A 16,473-nucleotide genomic window follows, 5' to 3' on the forward strand; every position below is an offset into this window, starting at 1 on the left:
GAGTCATATTCTGCTCCCCTCAAATTCTCAAATTCCCCTCATCTCCAGGATCCCGGGGTTGGGGGTGGTTACAAAGGCTATGGACTGTGCCAGCCAGGCCTCTGGGGAGGAAACTCTGTCACCTTTCCAGTATCCGGCATCTGACCCTGCCACTTACCTGGAGCTGTGGCCACAATCCCTGTACTTTCCAAATGGACTGGCCACTTCCTGTTGTTCTGAGAAATTTGATCTGAAACTGGCAGAGGGTTTGAAGTCTCCTAGGACAGCTCCTGTCAAGGAACCAGAGGGGGAACAATGGCCCAAAGAAGGAATGTGACCTGCTAGAGGCTACTTAAGAGAGAAGAGGGCAGGCTCCTGAGTGCCCAGGCCTGGGCTGTCATGTGGGAAGGGTCTCACCTTTCTCGCGAGATTGTTGTACAGTTAATCAAGTTGTCTGTGTAAGGCACTTGGTGTCATTCCTGGTACACAGCAGGTGCTCAAGAAAAGATTAGCCACTTCCCCTTCCTCTGACCATTTTCAAGACAAACCAATCATCATTCTTGCCAACTCCCTATATAGTCTAGCGCCCATGGGATGCACACAGCAGGTGCTTCATGAAGCCAAGCAGGAGGAGATACTGAGCTCAGGATATTTTTTAATATTTGTTTATTTTTGGTGTGTTGGATCTTAGTTGCCCCACGCAGGATCTTTTGTTTTGGCCCGTAGGCTCCAGAGTACGTAAACTCAGTAGTTATGAACCATTAGCTTAACTGCCCTGCGGCAGGTAAGATCTTAGTTCCTGGACCAGGGATGGAACCCGGGTCCCCTGCAATGGAAGACAGATTCTTAACCACTGGGCCACCAGGGAAGTGCCCTGAGCTTAGGATTTAAGAGCAGAGGTTTTAACATTCAGCCAACCTGGGGCTGAATCCTGGCATCTACACTTATGAGCTGGATCCTCTTAAGCAAGTGAGTTACCCTCTCACTGCCTCAGTTTCTTCACCTGTAAATTGGGACTAATACCAGAGCCCACCTCATAGGCTGGGTGTGATGATAGGATGATTAAACATCAAACATTCAGCTCAGCCTGGCATACAGCAGGTACTCATAAGTATCATGACCATGATGGAACCTCCCGATCCCACCACTGTGCCTGACATTGAGCCCCCCTGGGTGACTGAGCTCTGAGGCTGGGTCCTAAGGACGTGGCTGGGGCAGAGTGCCAGGCCCAGCCCTGAGTTCCGGGGATGGATGGAACGGCCACCCTTCAGTGGATTGTGGTCATGCAATCTACACAATCCACTGAAGTGTAGATTCGGCTCTGGGTTGCTGAGCTGGGGGAATCTGAGGGTTTGCATCCCAGCTGAGAAATCTGATAGTGAGATCCCAAGGTTGGGCTCCTGCACCCCCGGTGGGCCCCATCGCCCAGGACTGGCTGAGTCCCACCCTTGCATCTGAGATGCTGGACCTGGGGCCCAGGGAGGCTCACAGACACCCGCCCCCCTCATCTTAGAGTGGGGATCAGGCTTCAACTCGGGCAGGGGGGTTCTGGAGGCTGCTTCTACTGGCTCCTTCAGAGCCGGCCATGCCCATGCCTTTCCAACCCTGTGTTCAACGATGCCATATCTGGAACTTAAATCAACCATGGTAGGAGAACTTGCACCGTGGAAATCAGCAAATAAACCCTGATTTTTTTTTTTAATTTGAAAGTCAGTTTAACAGCACACTCCCGGGCCCAGGCTGTCCGCATAGCTCTCTAAAAACTGCTCCTGAATTCAACACTTATAAGATTTTACTCACATTCCCCCTCACCCCACACTGTCTTTGCCCCGTCTTTCCACCAGGAAAGTCTTTACATTCCTTTTATGATCTACTTCCTGGCTTAAGTCCTACAGATTCTATTAAATAAATATTAGGAGGGGTGGGGTGAAATAAAGTGCAAACAATGTAAGAGCAATGTCATGAAACACTACAACAGCTGTTTAAAAGAATGTTCTCGAAGACTTAAATGACAGGAAAAGTACTTTAAAAAAAAAAAAAGCAAATCATAGAGAATTCCCTGCCAGTCCAGAAGTTAGGACACCATGCTTTCTCTGTCGAGGCTCCAGGTTCAATCCCTGGTCTGGGATCTGAGATCCCACCAGCTGTGCATCATGACCAAAAACAAGTAAACAAAAAATCAAGTCATGGAGAATACACAGTATATACAACCATATATAAGCATAAGCATGATGCTTATAGTATTGATGCCATAAAGTATTTTATCTTTTGGTTTTTGGCAGCAGAATGTGGCATGCAGGATCTTAGTTCCCCAATCAGGAATCAAATCCATGCACCCTGTATTGGGAGCATGGAGTCTTAATCACTGGACCACCAGGGAAGTCCCCATGAAGTGTTTTATATGCATAAAATTCTTTTCATATATATAAGATGTTTACATATTATCAGATCAGATCAGTCACTCAGTCGTGTCTGACTCTTTGCGACCCCATGAATCGCAGCACGCCAGGCCTCCCTGTCCATCACCAACTCCCAGAGTTCACTGAGACTCACGTCCATCAAGTCAGTGATGCCATCCAGCCATCTCATCCTCTGTCGTCCCCTTCTCCTCCTGCCCCCAATCCCTCCCAGCATCAGAGTCTTTTCCAATGAGTCAACTCTTCGCATGAGGTGGCCAAAGTACTGGAGTTTCAGCTTTAGCATCATTCCTTCCGATGTGTATTGGGCACCTACTATATACTAGGCAGTGGAAATACAGTGAGGTACAGACAGCCCAGCCCTGTTCTCTTGGGCCCCTAGGAGGGTGATAAGTAAGAGGCAGCCAGGAACAGACCTTCAGTAGAAAGCACGAAGTGTCACGTAGCCAATAAAGCATGCATGGAACTGGAGGGCTTTCTTCGGCATAATGACATGTGTTTCTTTTTAATCAGGAATTATAATCAGAAAATGATTCCCACTTCTTCTGATCTCTGAAAGCCCCGCTGCCCCGCAGTGTGTGCTGTAGCTCTGCTTGCAGCTCCCCCGGGAGCCTGGCCGGTGGCACAGAAGGCAGCAAAGACCAGCCCCCCTCCCCACTCCCCGCCAGTTGGCACCTCTCTGTGACCTTGGTCTCCTGTTCTCTTGTTTTGTGGTGATTTACTTACTCGTCTTATCTCCTAAATGTCAGGGACAATGTCTGATTCACGCGGTACCTCCCACACTGCTTGGCACATAAGAAAAACTCAAAACACTCTCTCTGGATTAAGTAGAACTTAGTTCTCCTGGAGGGCTGGAACCTGGCCTCTCTCCTGTGATATTGGTCATATTATTATTTACTTCCTTTCTCCCCACAGTGCTTTCGCCTTGCCAGTGCACTACCTCGCTGCTGCACCCCCAACCTCCGAGCAGGAGGCAGATTCCTGCTCTGGCTCTGCAGACCTGTGCGTCTCTAGATCTCAGTTTTCCCTGCTGGGAAGTGGCTCCATCTCCTCTGAGGCCAAGATCAGGACAAGGAGGACCAGCCCTGGGCCAGGTTGGGGGTGAGGAGCGTGTTCTTTGTCTCAGGAACACAAAGTCCTGTTTGTGAGTGCCCGGCACGATTCTGGGCAGGGAGCCACGTGGGACAGGAGGCGACACTAGGCGGAGTGGGCTGGATTTCCAAACCCCCATTTGCAGGCTGGCTGCCGAGGAAGCAGGCCACCAAGTCCCCTCCTCCCACGGCCAGAAGACAAGGTGTCCGTCTGTCAGGGCACACCGCGGCTTCCTTCTTCCTCAGACCTACTCCAAAGTGCCCCTCCCCTGGCCCCCTGCCTTGGAATGGAGAAGTAGTAAGGGGGAGGCTGACCAAGCGTGAGACTGGGGGTGGGGGGAGTGGATATTTCCAGAGCCTGTGGGTTTGTGGCCAAGAGCAAGGCCAGCTGAGAAGCTGTGTCTTGTCCTCTGTCGCTCAGCAGCCCCACCCCGTCCCCTAGGACGTGGGGACAGAGACGGGGGCGGGGGGGTCCTACCTCAGCAGTGTGACAGGGGAAAAACCCCAAAGAGGGAGCAAAGCCAAAAACTCCAAAAGGAGTTGGGAGCAATGCCCCCATTTAACAGAGAGGAATGCTGAGGCCTTGGCTGGGGGTGGATCCACCGGCCACAGAGCTAAAGCCACAGCTCCAGCCTTCTGAGGACTAGTGTTTGTGTAGGGGCTGTCTCCCCGCCTCCAAGCCACAAAGTTCCAAACCAGAGATGGGTTATCTCTCTATAAGCAAACCCCAGGGCCCTGCACCTCTCAACCTGTGTGTCCCTGGAGGGGTCACTTACCTCCTCTGACCCTCCGTCCCTTGTCTGTCATTTCTAGTCCAGACACTGCCCTTCCGTGGCCCTATGCAGTCCTCCTGAGAGAGGTTTTTTGTTTTTTGGGGGCGTTGGGTCTTAGTTGTGACACACGGGCTCTCTAACTGTGAGGCATGGGCTCAGTTGCCTGCAGCATGGGGGATCTTAGTTCCCCAAGCAGGGATTGAACCCGTGTCCCCTACATTGGAAGGTGGATTCTTAACCACTGGACCACCAGGGAAGACCCCAATCAAATTTTACAATACAGACTTTTGTTCTTTTCTAGGCAGGGCCATATCCTCCTGCCTCAGGACTTTTGCATGTGCTGTTCTGAAAACTTGGAATACCTTTCTTCTCCTCTACTCACCCCTTCTTACCCTTCAGGCCTGGGTTCATGTGTCACTTCCTCAAGGAGGCCTCCCTGCCCTCCTCTTCGAACTCTGCACCTCTCCTGGCAATCCTATCAGAGTGTAATGATGTATTTACAGAGTGATTTATCTGGCCTCCCCATTAGCCTCTAAGCCCCATGAAAGTGAAAGCGTTAGTCACTCAGTCCTGTCTGACTCTTTGTGACCTCATGGACTGTAGCCCCCAGGCTCCTCTATCTATGGGATTCTCCAGGCAAGAATAATGGAATGGGCTGCCCTTCTCTAGGGGATCTTCCCGCCCCAATTGAACCCGAGTCTCTGGTATTGCAAGTGGATTCTTTACCATCTGAGCCACCAGGGAAGCGAGCCCCATGAGGACAGGTTTTCTCTTATCCACTGCTGTATCCTCACACAGTGCGTGGCACATAAAAGGTACTCCATAAACATTGGTTAAAAAAAAAAAAACCTGTAAAAGAAGAGAAATTAAGAAGGGAAGGAGGCATACCAGCTTCAGGATGATGGTATCCTCTGGGGAGGGAAGGAAGGGAATAGGCCTACGGAAGGAAAGATCCAAAAAGGGGCTCAACTTGGGACTTCCCTGATGGTCCAGCAGCTAAGACTCCTTGCTCCCAATGCAGAGGGCCAGGGTTCAATCTCTGATCGGGGAACTGAGATCCCACTTGCTGCAGCTAAAGATTCCTCACGCTGAAGCTGAAAGTCCCCCATGCCGCAACTAAGACCCAACACAGCAAATAAAATAAATAAATATTTAAGTAAAAAGGGCTGAACTGTCTCTGGAGTGTTGAGGTTAAAGAGGACGGACTCCACTTCCAGATGGCCTGAGTTCAAAACCCACCTTTGACTTGATACCACAAGCATACTCCATAAAAGAAAATGTGACAAATCAGACCTCATCCCAATTTAAAACTTTACAAAAGACCATCTGAGGAGAATGAAAAGAGGAGCTACAGACTGGGAGAAGATATCCAACAGAGGACTCTCTGGAACATCTCGATATATATCTAGAATATTCAGAGAAGTCTCAAAACTCAGTTAAAAAAATCCAATTAGGACACGGGCAGCAGACAGGAACAGATATTTTGCTGAAGAGGATATACAGATGGCAAAGAAGCACATGAAAAGATGGTCACCATCATTAGCCAGTAGAGAGATGCAACGTAAACCCACAGTGAGATATTGCTACACACCAATTAGAATGGCTAAAACAAAAAATAGTGATGGCCATGAGGATGCAGAAAAAAACTGGATCACATACGTTGCTCCTGGGAATATAAAATAGTGCTGCCATTCTGGAAAAGAATATGGCAGTCTCTTAAAGTAAAAACAAACAAAACCAAACAGGCACTGGCCATATGACCTAGCAATTGTACTCTTCGGCATCTATACTGGAGACATGAAAACTCATGTTCATACAAAAACCAGGAGACGAATCTTCCCTGAGGCCTTATTCATAGTAGCCAAAGACAGGAATCAACCCCAAAATCCTCCAACATGAGTGATTTCTTTTTTGGCCCTGCCTCGCAGGATCTTAGTTCCCCAAGTAGGGATGGAACCTGTAGTACCTGAAATGGAAGCTCGGGGCCCATTCCTAACCACTAGGCCCCCAAGGAAGTCCTATAACGTGAGGTACATCCGTCCCATGGAATGCTACTCAGCAATCAAAAAGAATAAACATCTGTAACAAGCAGCATGGATCTCAAGAGAATGATGTTGAGTGAAAAAAGCCGATCTCAAGCGGTTACATAGCATATGATTCCAATTACTGTATAACACCCCTGACATGACAAAATAATACAGCTGGAGAACAGATGAATGGAGGTAGTGGTTAGGGAGGTAGGAGGGAGAGGATGGGTGTGGCTATAAAAGGTTGGATTGAAGCACCCTTGTGATGAATGTTCTGTATCTGGACTGTGGCAGTCACAGGAATCGACATGTGATAAAACAGCACAGAATGAAGGAATTCCCTGGTGGTTCAGTGGTTACAGCTCTGACCTCCCACTACTAGGGGCCCAGGTTTGATCTCTGCTCAGGGTACTAAGATCCTACAAGCCTCGCTATTTGGCCAAGTAAATAAGTAATTTTTTAAAATTGCATAGAACTAAATACACGCGCACACACATGCACACAAACAAGTGCATACAACAGGGGGCAATCTAAATAAGGTGGGAGGATTTTAATCAGTGTCCATATCTGATTGTGATCCGGGCTGTAGTTGAGCGAGATGTCACCACTGGGGAAAACCAGGTGAATCAGTATGGCCTCTCTCTTTTTATTTCTTAAATGCACAGGAATCTACAATTGCCGGTAAATAAAAAAGCTGTATCCATACAGCTATCCATCTTTTAGAATGACTTTTACAAATGTAAAACTGACAGTCCCAACTGCTGGCGAGGAGATGGAGCAATCCAAATTCACATGCATTGCTAGTGTGCATATAAAACAGCGCAGCCCCTTTGAAAACCAGGTTTGCAGTTTTTTGTACAGTTAAACATGCACTTACTATATGGCCCATCTATCATACACCTACGTATTTGTGCAAGTGAAAGGAAAGCTTCTGTTTGCACATAAGCCCTGCACGTGAACACAGGCTATATTTATAATTGCCCAGAATTAGAAATAATCCAAGTGGAGGACAAATAAACAAACTATAGTATGTTATCAAATACCACTCAGTAGTGAAAAATGCATGTCAATATGCACACGTCAGTATGAATGAATTGCAGATGAATATGGCTCTGTGGAAGAAGCCAAACTTGAAAGGCTGATCATGCATACAAGTCCACTGAGGATATTCTGGAACAGGGAAATCTACAGGGAAAGGGAACAAGTCAGTGGTTGCCAGGGGCTGAGTGAGGACAAAGTGGATTAGAAATGGACATGAGGACTTCGGGGGGGTGATGAAAATATTTTGTATCTTGACTGTGGCGGCTACACAACCTTATGCATTTGCTAAAACCCATAGAACTGTATGCTTCACATACATGGTGTTAGTGGTAAAGAACTCGCCTGCCATCACCTGCCAGTGTAGGAGACATAAGAGACTCGGGGTTCAATCTCTGGGTTGGGAAGGCACCCTGGAGGAGGGCATGGCAAGCCACTTCAGTATTCTTGCCTAAAAAATCCCATGGACAGAGGAGCCAGGTGGGCTACAGGCCAAAGGGTCTCAAGGAGTTGGACACGACTGAGCATGCATGCAACACAGCTGATCACACAGCCGTGTTAGTGAAGCCCTGTCGCACCCATCCGGGAGGAGGTTTGACTAGCCATGGGGCACCAACAGTAGCAAATTCTTGACCAAGAGACCCACATCCTGTTCAGTGCACCCCAGTTTAGATTGGGAGTTCAAGGCTCCTCCAGAAAAGGCAGAAACTGCCCCCTCCTTGCAGCCCCCTCCCTCTGGCGGGGAGGGGAACGGATTCTCCAGTCCCGGGCTGGCAATGGAATGTTGTGTCGTTGGTTGCCCAGGTGACCAAGGCCTGCTGGGTGGCTGCCTTCCGGGAGTACTGAGCGTGCAAACCGTCCATCAGAAGCCCCCAGGGTCTCCTAGACTTGTGCAAAATTCCAGAAAGCAAGCAAGCCCGGGGCAACCGCGGGAGAATGGCAGTGCCCTGGGAGGAATATTTCCAACTGGTTTTGGAAGAGAAACTGTCTACGTGAGTGGTGTGCAGGGTGCACTGAGAGGCAGGCAGGACTGGTGGGCAGGAGTGGGTGGGTTGGCCCCTTCCTTCCCCCCTGGTTCCTGGCTTCTTTGGGCAGTTCTTGGTGGGCGCTTATGGCCCCGCTTCCCAGAGAAAGACATTGAGGCTTGAAGGAAATGGCAATTTTCCTAAGGTCTCAGGGGTAGTTAGGGCAGAGCTGGGTCAATAATCCAGGTCTCTGATCTGTGCCTGAGCCCCACCCCTAGCTGATACCCAGCTGAGATGAAATCGTTTGACCCAAGGTGGGAAGGAATTACTCTCGTACCCTCTCCCTGCAAACTACATTTTAGAGGAAGATTGGAGGAAGCTTGTCCACCTGTTCAGCACTGTGGCTGGAGGGGGTCCCAACTTCAGTATCATTCAATATATCATTTTATATATATATATATATATATATTGGCTGTGCGGCATGTGAGATCTTAGTTCCTCTACCAGGAATCTGCCTGCAATGCAGGAGACCTGGGTTCAATCCCTGGGTCTGGAAGATCCCCTGGAGAAGGGCATGTCTACCCACTCCAGTATTCTTGCCTGGAGAATTCCATGGATGGAGGGGCCTGGTGGGCTCCAGTCCTTGGGGTTGCGAAGAGTCAGACATGAGTGAGTGACTACTGCTTTCACTTTCACCAGGAATCAAACCTGCGCTTTCTGCAGTGGGAGTGTGGACTCTTTTTTAAGATGTATTTATTTAGTTATTCTGATTTTTTTGGCTGTGGTGGGTCTTCGTTGCTGCACGTGGGCTTTCTGTAGTTGAGGTGAGTGGGGGCTGCTCTTCGTTGCTGCGCGTGGTCTTCTGATGGTGGAGGCTGGCTTCTCTTGTTGCAGAGCACAGGCTTTAGGAGTGCAGGCTTCAGTAGTTGCGGCTTGTAGGCTCAGTACTTGTGGTGCGTGGGCTTACCTGCTCCGGGGCATGTGGGATCTTCCCAAACCAGGGATCAAACCAGTGTCCCTTGCATTGCAAGGCATATTTTTAACCACTCGATCACCAGGGAAGCCCGAGTGTGGACTCTTAACTTAGGGGAGTCCCCCAACTTCAGTCTCAGAGTTAGTAAAACAGAAGGGTTTCCCCTGGACCAGAGCTGGGCAAGCCAAGGGGAATGATAGCACATCCCTCCTGCTTCCAACACAGCTGACCCTGTGGGGCTGGGTCCAGCCTCTCCTCTCTCCTGGGAGCCTGGCTCCAGATCTCAGTCTCCTAGACCCTCCCCCACAGAGATCAACCTGCAGCTCAGTCTCAACTTGGCCTTACGGAAGAGCTGACCTCCCTGCTCCCCACTCAACCTGCCATCAGCAGCAACATCCTTCCAGCATCGAGGTTCCCTGTGAACTCCTCTCTCACCGCCTCGTCACCCCATCTGCTCTGCTCTCCAGTGGTACCCAGAACCCACCACTCCTTACCTCTGTACAGAGCCACCCAGACCAGAATCACATCCTCTCCACATTATCCTGTGATCTGTCCCGGGTCCCCTGCAGCTGCCCCACCCCTCTTATTGGCCTTGCTCCCCAGAGCAGCCAGAGGGGCACCTCCTCTGCTCCAAACCCCCCCATGCTTCCCATCTCAGTCAGAGTCAAAGCCAGAGACCCCCTTTGTCACAGCCCACGGCAGTCTGACCCTCATAACTTCTCTGATCTCAATTCCCATCACTCTGCTCCTCCCTTCCTTTCCACCACACTGGCCTCCTGGCAGCTCCTTCTACATACCAAGGTCCTTCTCTTGGGGTCTGGCACTGACTCTTCCCTCAGCCTAGAATCTGTTCCCTGCAGCATCCACATGGCTCCCTCCCTCTTCCCCTTCAAGTCTCTGCTCAAATATCCCTTTCTCAGAGACTTGTCTATATCCCTATTGAGAGATTTCCTTTAGTCTGCTGACTTTTTCATCTAAGTCCCTACCATGTCCCAGCATAGTTTATTTTTATTATTTTTTTTTTGGCTGCACCACACAGCATGTCAGACCTTAGTTTTCTGATCATTAGTCAAACCTGCACCCCATGCTTTGGAAGCCTGGAGTCTTAACCACTGAACTGCCAGCAAAGTCCCTGAAAGTGTGAAAGTGTTATTCGCTCAGTTGTGTCCAACTCTTTGTGACCCCACGGACTGTAGCCAACCAGGCTACTCTGTTCATGGGGATTCTCCAGGCAAGAATACTGGAGTGGGTTGCCATGTTCTCCAGGGGATCTTCCAGACCCAGGGTTCGAACCTGGGTCTTCCACATCTCAGGCAGATTCTTTACCATCTGAACTACCAGGAAGCCCAAGGAAGTCCCTAGCATTGTTTGTTGTTTGTTAGCTTTCTTTTCTGTGTTCCCCAGTGGGATGCCAGCTCCTGGAGACCAGGGATCTGTCTGTCTTGACCAAGGCTGCACCCCCCAGTGCCAAGAACAGTGCTTGGCAGAGTAGATTCTCAGGACAATTTGCTGAATGGGTAAAAAGTTCTACAGCCAGGAGGTGGCTAATAGAGGCATGTTAGGCACCATTGGAGAATTTGGGGGCCTACCTCTTGCCTCCTTTACCCCCACTTCCTTTTGCCCCTCCAGGAAGATCCCGGAGCAGAACACGGACCACGTTCCCCCAGTCCTGCGTCTCTTGGAGAAGAGGCAGGAGCTGGTGGATGCAGATCGGGGCCTTCAGGCCCAGAAAGAGGTGAGCCACTCAATGTAGTCCCTGAAACTTTTGGGGGACTCCAGACCCCTCCAAAAAAAGATGAGAAAGTGATGGAGCCTACTTATTACTACAAGGTCTGAGACAAGCCACTGTGCTGAGCCTTGCTTTCCTCATCTTTCAAATGGGGGTCAAATGAGATCAATGGTTGGTGCAAATCAATGTGCACTGAGCAGCTACTGTGTGCAGGGTATGCCCTGGGATCTAGAAGTCTCACCACAGTTCCTGTCCTCATGGGCTCACAGCCTAGAGAAGAGAACAGACAAGTGTCCGGGTAGTGACTGCTGTGAGGGATGAAGCACTGAGCAGGGACGGCAGGAGCCCAGAGAAAGCCCCTGTCTCTACACAGGGGTGGTCACGGAGGACTTCCTGGAGGAAGTAATGTCTTAAGGATGGCTGAAGGGCAAGTCAGCTTTTCCAGCAAAGAGGGATAGGGTGAAAAGGGAGAAACACACAGAGGGGACAGCATATACAAAGACAGGAAGGTGAGGACAAACACAGGTGGGTAAGGGTCTGGAAAACAGTGTCGAAGGAGACAGGGTGAGCTGAGGCCTGAAGGAAGAGCAGGGATGCTGACATGCAGGGGCTGCTGGAGGGAATTTGGGCTTCATCATGGGTACTGGGGGGCCACAGGTAGATATGAGCCAGGGTGCAGCAGCAAGATTGAGGGCAAAAGATGAGCAGAGTTAAATATGAACCTGAAAGCGCTGGATGACTTGAAACCCCAAACACACACAGATACCCACTGCTTACCGGCCAGGTGTTCGAGATCACAAAGGCCTCCCTGAAACAGCGATGGGAACAGTTGGAACAGAAAGAGCAGGAGCTAAAGGGGTCATTCATCCGCTTTGAAAAGTTTTTGCAGGTATGTGGAGACTGGTGGGGGGAGGCAAGGCAGAGGTCACAAAGTCACAATCCTATAGGAGCCAGACAGGTCACAGAAACTTAAAAAGTGGGTTTACCCAATTTAAAAGAATAAAATAAGACCATCTGCAGCAACATGATGGTTGTCATACCTAGAGATTGTCATACGTAGTGAAGTTAATCAGGCAAAAAAGGAATATTGTATGACATCCCTTATATGTGGAATCTAAAAAGAAATCATACAAATTAAATTACTTACCAAACAGAAAGAGACTCACAGACTTAGAGAAGGAACTTATGGTTTTTGGGGAGGCAGGACAGGGGGACTGGGGGGCGGGTGGAAATGGGTGGGGAACGGATAGTTAGGGAGCTTGGGATGCACATGTACACAGTGCTATATTTACAACGGATAACCAACAAGGACCTACTGTATAGCACAGGGAAATTTGCTCAGTGTTATGTGGCAGCCTGGATGGGAGGAGAGTTTGTGGGAGAATGGATACATGCATATTTTATGGCTGAGTTTTTTCACTGTTCATCTGAAACTATCACATTGTTAATCTGCTATACTCCTATACAAAATAAAAAGTTTTGTTTTGTTTTTCAAGTTGGCTTACCAATATAAAAGAGACCGGTGGGAAATACGCACTGCCTGAAGCATTTTAGAAAGCGTGGGAGAGGAGTGAGGGACCGAAAAGATTCTAGTTGAATTTGGCCCGCGGGCCATCTGTTTGCAACCCGTGACTCTACGTGTGAATATTGGGACGGAGTGGCTGCGGCGAGCTCTGCAGGCTCCCAAGTCTTGAGGTCGTTGTCTTCTCTCCATCCCCTTATCCCAGGACGCCGAGGCCCGGCGCAGCCGCGCACTGCGGAGAGCCGAGGAGGAGCGGCACCTCGCGGGCCGCCGGGAGGTGGAGGCGCTGAGGCTCCGGGCTCAACTGGCCGAGCTGCAGCGGGAGCGCGCGCGGCTGCAGCGCGGGCTGCAGCGTCTGGAACCCTGCGCGCGCCTGCTGGGGCAAATGTTGGAGCTGTTGCCCGAGGTGAGCGCCCTGCAGGAGGTTTCGGGGTTCAGTATCACGTGCAGCCCCGACGGCCTCAAGGATGCCTTTGGAAACTGAAGCGCTGACTGTATGTCGGGAGTCACCACTTACTGAGCACTAACTGTATGCCAGGAACACGCTTTGTTCTTGAATTCTCCCTAAGGTCTAGTGAAGTGAATCTTACTGTCTACCCCATTTTACAGACGGTGCAACTGAGACTCAGAAAGATAACCTACTGAAAGACACATAGGCAGGTGGGGGAGGGGGAATCCAGGAACTCGGTATTAGTTCAATGAAACAATGAATTAACATTAATCACAGGCAGTGAAACTTAGCTGGGTTTAACGGTAGAGGTGGGTAGTGAAAGTCGGTTCAGTCTTATCTGACTCTTTGCGACCCCATGGACAGTCCAAGGAATTCTCCAAGCCAGAATACTGGAATGGATAGCCTTTCCCTTCTCCAGGGGATCTTTCCAACCCAGGGATCGAATCCAGGTCTCCCGCATTGCAGGCGGATTCTTTACCAGCTGAGCCACAAGGGAAACCCAAGAATACTGGAGTGGGTAGCCTATCCCTTCTCCAGCAGATCTTCCCAACCCAGGAATCGAAACGGGGTGGGGAGGGGCGGGAGTAACTTAACTCTTGGGGCGCAGGGATGTGTGATGTCCTCATTTCACAGCTGGGCTAAGGAGGAGCGGGGTTTGAGCGTGGGGAAGGGAGGGGAGGGGGCCGCAGGCGCTGTGAGTACCCGCTCCCGACCCCATCCCAGTTCCAAGAGGTCCCCGAACTGGTGGCGCGCTTCGACGGGCTGGCGGACATGCAGGCGGCGCTGAGGCTCACGGAGCGCCAGCGGCTCGCGGAGCTGGAGGAGGCGCGCGCGCGGCTGCAGCGGCTGCGGGACTCCTGGCAGGACGAGCTGCTTCTGCAGGGCCAGCGCCGAGCGCATCTCCTGGAGCGACTGGAGTCGGCGCGGGAGCGCACGCTGCACTGGGTACCGAGGCCGGAGGAGGTGGGCGTCCAGGACCCCAGGCTCCCACCGCCGCGAGGAGAGCCGGGGTTAATAAGAGATGAGGCAACACTACTTTCAAGGGCGGTTTTCCTTGCGAGAGCCTATCGGGATCTCACTTGTGGGAAGCAGAGGCGAATGGGGCTCCAGGCCTTCTCAGGCCGGCTCACACCTTAATGGGGCAGGGGGCGGGGTGTTCTCCAGGAATCCAAGTGGATTCAGATCCAGAACACGGCGGCTGAGAAGACCTTGCTTCTGGGGCGCACCAGGATGGCAGTACTCAATATGTACCAGCTGGTGTGCCAGCATCAGAGACAGCCACCCGCCCTAGACGTCGAGGACACCGAGGGGCAGCTGGAGCAGGTGAGGACCCCTCTGCAGCTCACCTCCAGGCCCCCAACCTTTGGGAACATAGGGTGCCTGTGATCACACCTTCTCTGGGTTGAGCATGACCCTCTGTCTCTGTGATCAGAGCCAAGTCTCCTAGCTGTATGGCCACCTAGGCCCCTGCCTGGGAGCCTTGGATTGGTCTCGACTCTGCTGCAAGGACAGAAGGAAGCTGGACCATCTCTGGCTCTCAGCGGCCTCACGGTGCACTCAGCCAGGGTATATACTGATGGATACAGTATGTTTATACCAAGAGTTCATTTTAGGATCAAACAGCGCAAACAAGTGACAACACTGATAAAACCAGGAGTTTTTTAAATTAGCTCCTGACCCTCTGGCTCCTGCATGGACAAGCCTTAGCTTCCCCTGGGGAGTGTGAAGACAGGGCTGTACAGTGGTTTTTCTTTCTGCACAATGGCATCACAAAGGTCACTGTGTCCAAGATGCCCGGTTTTTCTATTCACTCAGGTTTGTAAGGTGGTAGAACACGTGACCTGGTTTACACTGGAGGGAGGGGGTTTCTAACGTTGGACCCTTCTGTTAGGATTCTAGTGGGTCCCCAAAGCACAGCCCCTGTGAGAAGTGGAGGAAGCAAAGCGAGGCACCCCACCCTTGCCCCAGCCCATCTCACTCCCATCCTGTACTCAGAGGCAAGAATTCCAACCAAATGCCAAGAACTGGATCCCCAGAGCCTACCTTAGTGCCACATCCTGAGTCAGGCAGATTCATGTGTACACCACTGTTCTCTTAAGTGTGGCTCAGGTACCCCAAGGGACAAAAGAAGACTCTAGGAGGGACAGAGGCTCGGTATGAAGTAACAGGCAAAAGCCAGTCCCTTTTCAACCAACTCTCTGATCTTTCCAAGGAGAAAGGTTCAGTGGTGTTGGGGGGTGGGGGTGGTGACAATTAAGCCTTTAAGGCCCGTAATGACCCCTGGTCTCCAGGGCCTGGGACGCGCATCTTTTGTGGGCAACTGTAGCTGCCAGAATTCAGTAACCTGGTTTCATTTGCATTTTTATTCTTCCAGTTACCCCCACTTATGACAAGGAGTAATTTAGTCTCTTTCCACTTTTGGTGGAGACATAGTTTCCTTGTCAGATGTTTATTTCAGTGGCAAAAGTGAAGGAAGAGCCCAAGGTAAGAGCACCATCACGTTCTAGGTCTTGGCACTGGATCCATGGGTGTTCATTAAACTCGTATCAATAAACAGGTTAATTTAAACAAAATAAAGGAGAAGATGAGAGTAGATCATACACTAATGAACATGACTGACCGAACTAAAAAGAAAAAAAAAAGAACTGATGTAAGTGAAAATACTAACTCAACTATAATACAGGTGATAGCCAGCTAGAAAACCGAAAAGTACCTGTGAATGAATTGCTTGGGAGGCTTTGATTGAGATGTTGGACTGAGGCTTAAAAAACCCAGAAGGGTTTAGACCAGGTTCACTGCCCCTGGGGAGCCAACATCATTGCTATCTAATAGAAGTCTCTATCTCCCACCCCTGCTTTGCATCCTCCGGTGTTTTAAGGGGTGGGGACTGGACACTCAGGAGCTGGGATCTGACTCCGGCTGTGTTGCAACCCCAGGTGAAGCTGGCCATTCTGGACCTCTCCGCCATGCTGGCTGGACTCCGTCAGGCTGAGTCCGCCGCCCCCACCTCCTAACCTGACTCAGGTGAGCAGTGGGAGAGGGACCCCTCGAGGGACCCAGCCGGAGGACAGGGGAGCCGCACATTTCCTGTGGGGTGTGGGCTGAGTGGCTCTCACCAGAAAGATGGGAGGGCTGTGCCCGCTCAGTCGGCAGTGGGGTGTACACAAGAGGCACAGAGCAAGTACTAAGTAAATGTGAGCTACATGGGGCCCCCAAACCACATCCAGCATGTGGCCTGGTACCTGGTCCTCCCTCCCAGGGCAGTGGGGGCATTTAAGCCAGCTGATGTTTGTCAGGTTGGAACGGGGCCTGGCACAAAAATTCAGGGAAATTCTAGATGAGCGTTTGGTAAGTAAAGTAAAATAAAGGACCAGCAAGAGGGTCACATGTGGACACCATTCCCAGGGCGTCTGCTCACAAAGGCTCCTCCACTATGGACTGGCGCTAAGGGACGGCCAGTCTGAGAACCCAGCTGCAAGATACAGCCCATGACCTTCACAGGGCCCCC

At 50.8% G+C, this 16,473-nt stretch overlaps 1 protein-coding gene across 2 annotated transcripts; it reads left to right on the plus strand.

Annotated features, from left to right (window-relative positions):
• Positions 1-8,261: 8,261 nt before the first annotated feature.
• CFAP73 (cilia and flagella associated protein 73) lies at positions 8,262-15,979 on the plus strand. Of its 2 annotated transcripts, none has more exons than XM_055549634.1 (7): positions 8,262-8,317; positions 10,893-10,998; positions 11,777-11,881; positions 12,720-12,920; positions 13,689-13,928; positions 14,130-14,288; positions 15,902-15,979. In XM_055549634.1, exons 1-7 carry the CDS (start codon positions 8,262-8,264, stop codon positions 15,977-15,979), a joined length of 945 nt encoding a protein of 314 aa, XP_055405609.1. The 2 variants fall into 2 exon arrangements, with proteins under 2 accessions (XP_055405609.1, XP_055405610.1); XM_055549635.1 differs by having other exon boundaries at positions 13,689-13,910.
• Positions 15,980-16,473: the final 494 nt, after the last annotated feature.

Source organism: Bubalus kerabau, chromosome 16 (assembly GCF_029407905.1).
Source record: "Bubalus kerabau isolate K-KA32 ecotype Philippines breed swamp buffalo chromosome 16, PCC_UOA_SB_1v2, whole genome shotgun sequence".
NCBI classification, from domain to species: Eukaryota; Metazoa; Chordata; class Mammalia; order Artiodactyla; family Bovidae; genus Bubalus; species Bubalus kerabau.

Excerpts from the sequence above, each read along its gene's own strand:
- CFAP73 (XM_055549634.1), top strand. The coding sequence starts at position 8,262 with ATGGCAGTGCCCTGGGAGGAATATTTCCAACTGGTTTTGGAAGAGAAA. Across the intron at positions 8,318-10,892 it reads TTGGAAGAGAAACTGTCTAC|GAAGATCCCGGAGCAGAACA; the intron begins GTGAGTGGTGTG and ends TTGCCCCTCCAG. Across the intron at positions 14,289-15,901 it reads CCGAGGGGCAGCTGGAGCAG|GTGAAGCTGGCCATTCTGGA; the intron begins GTGAGGACCCCT and ends TTGCAACCCCAG.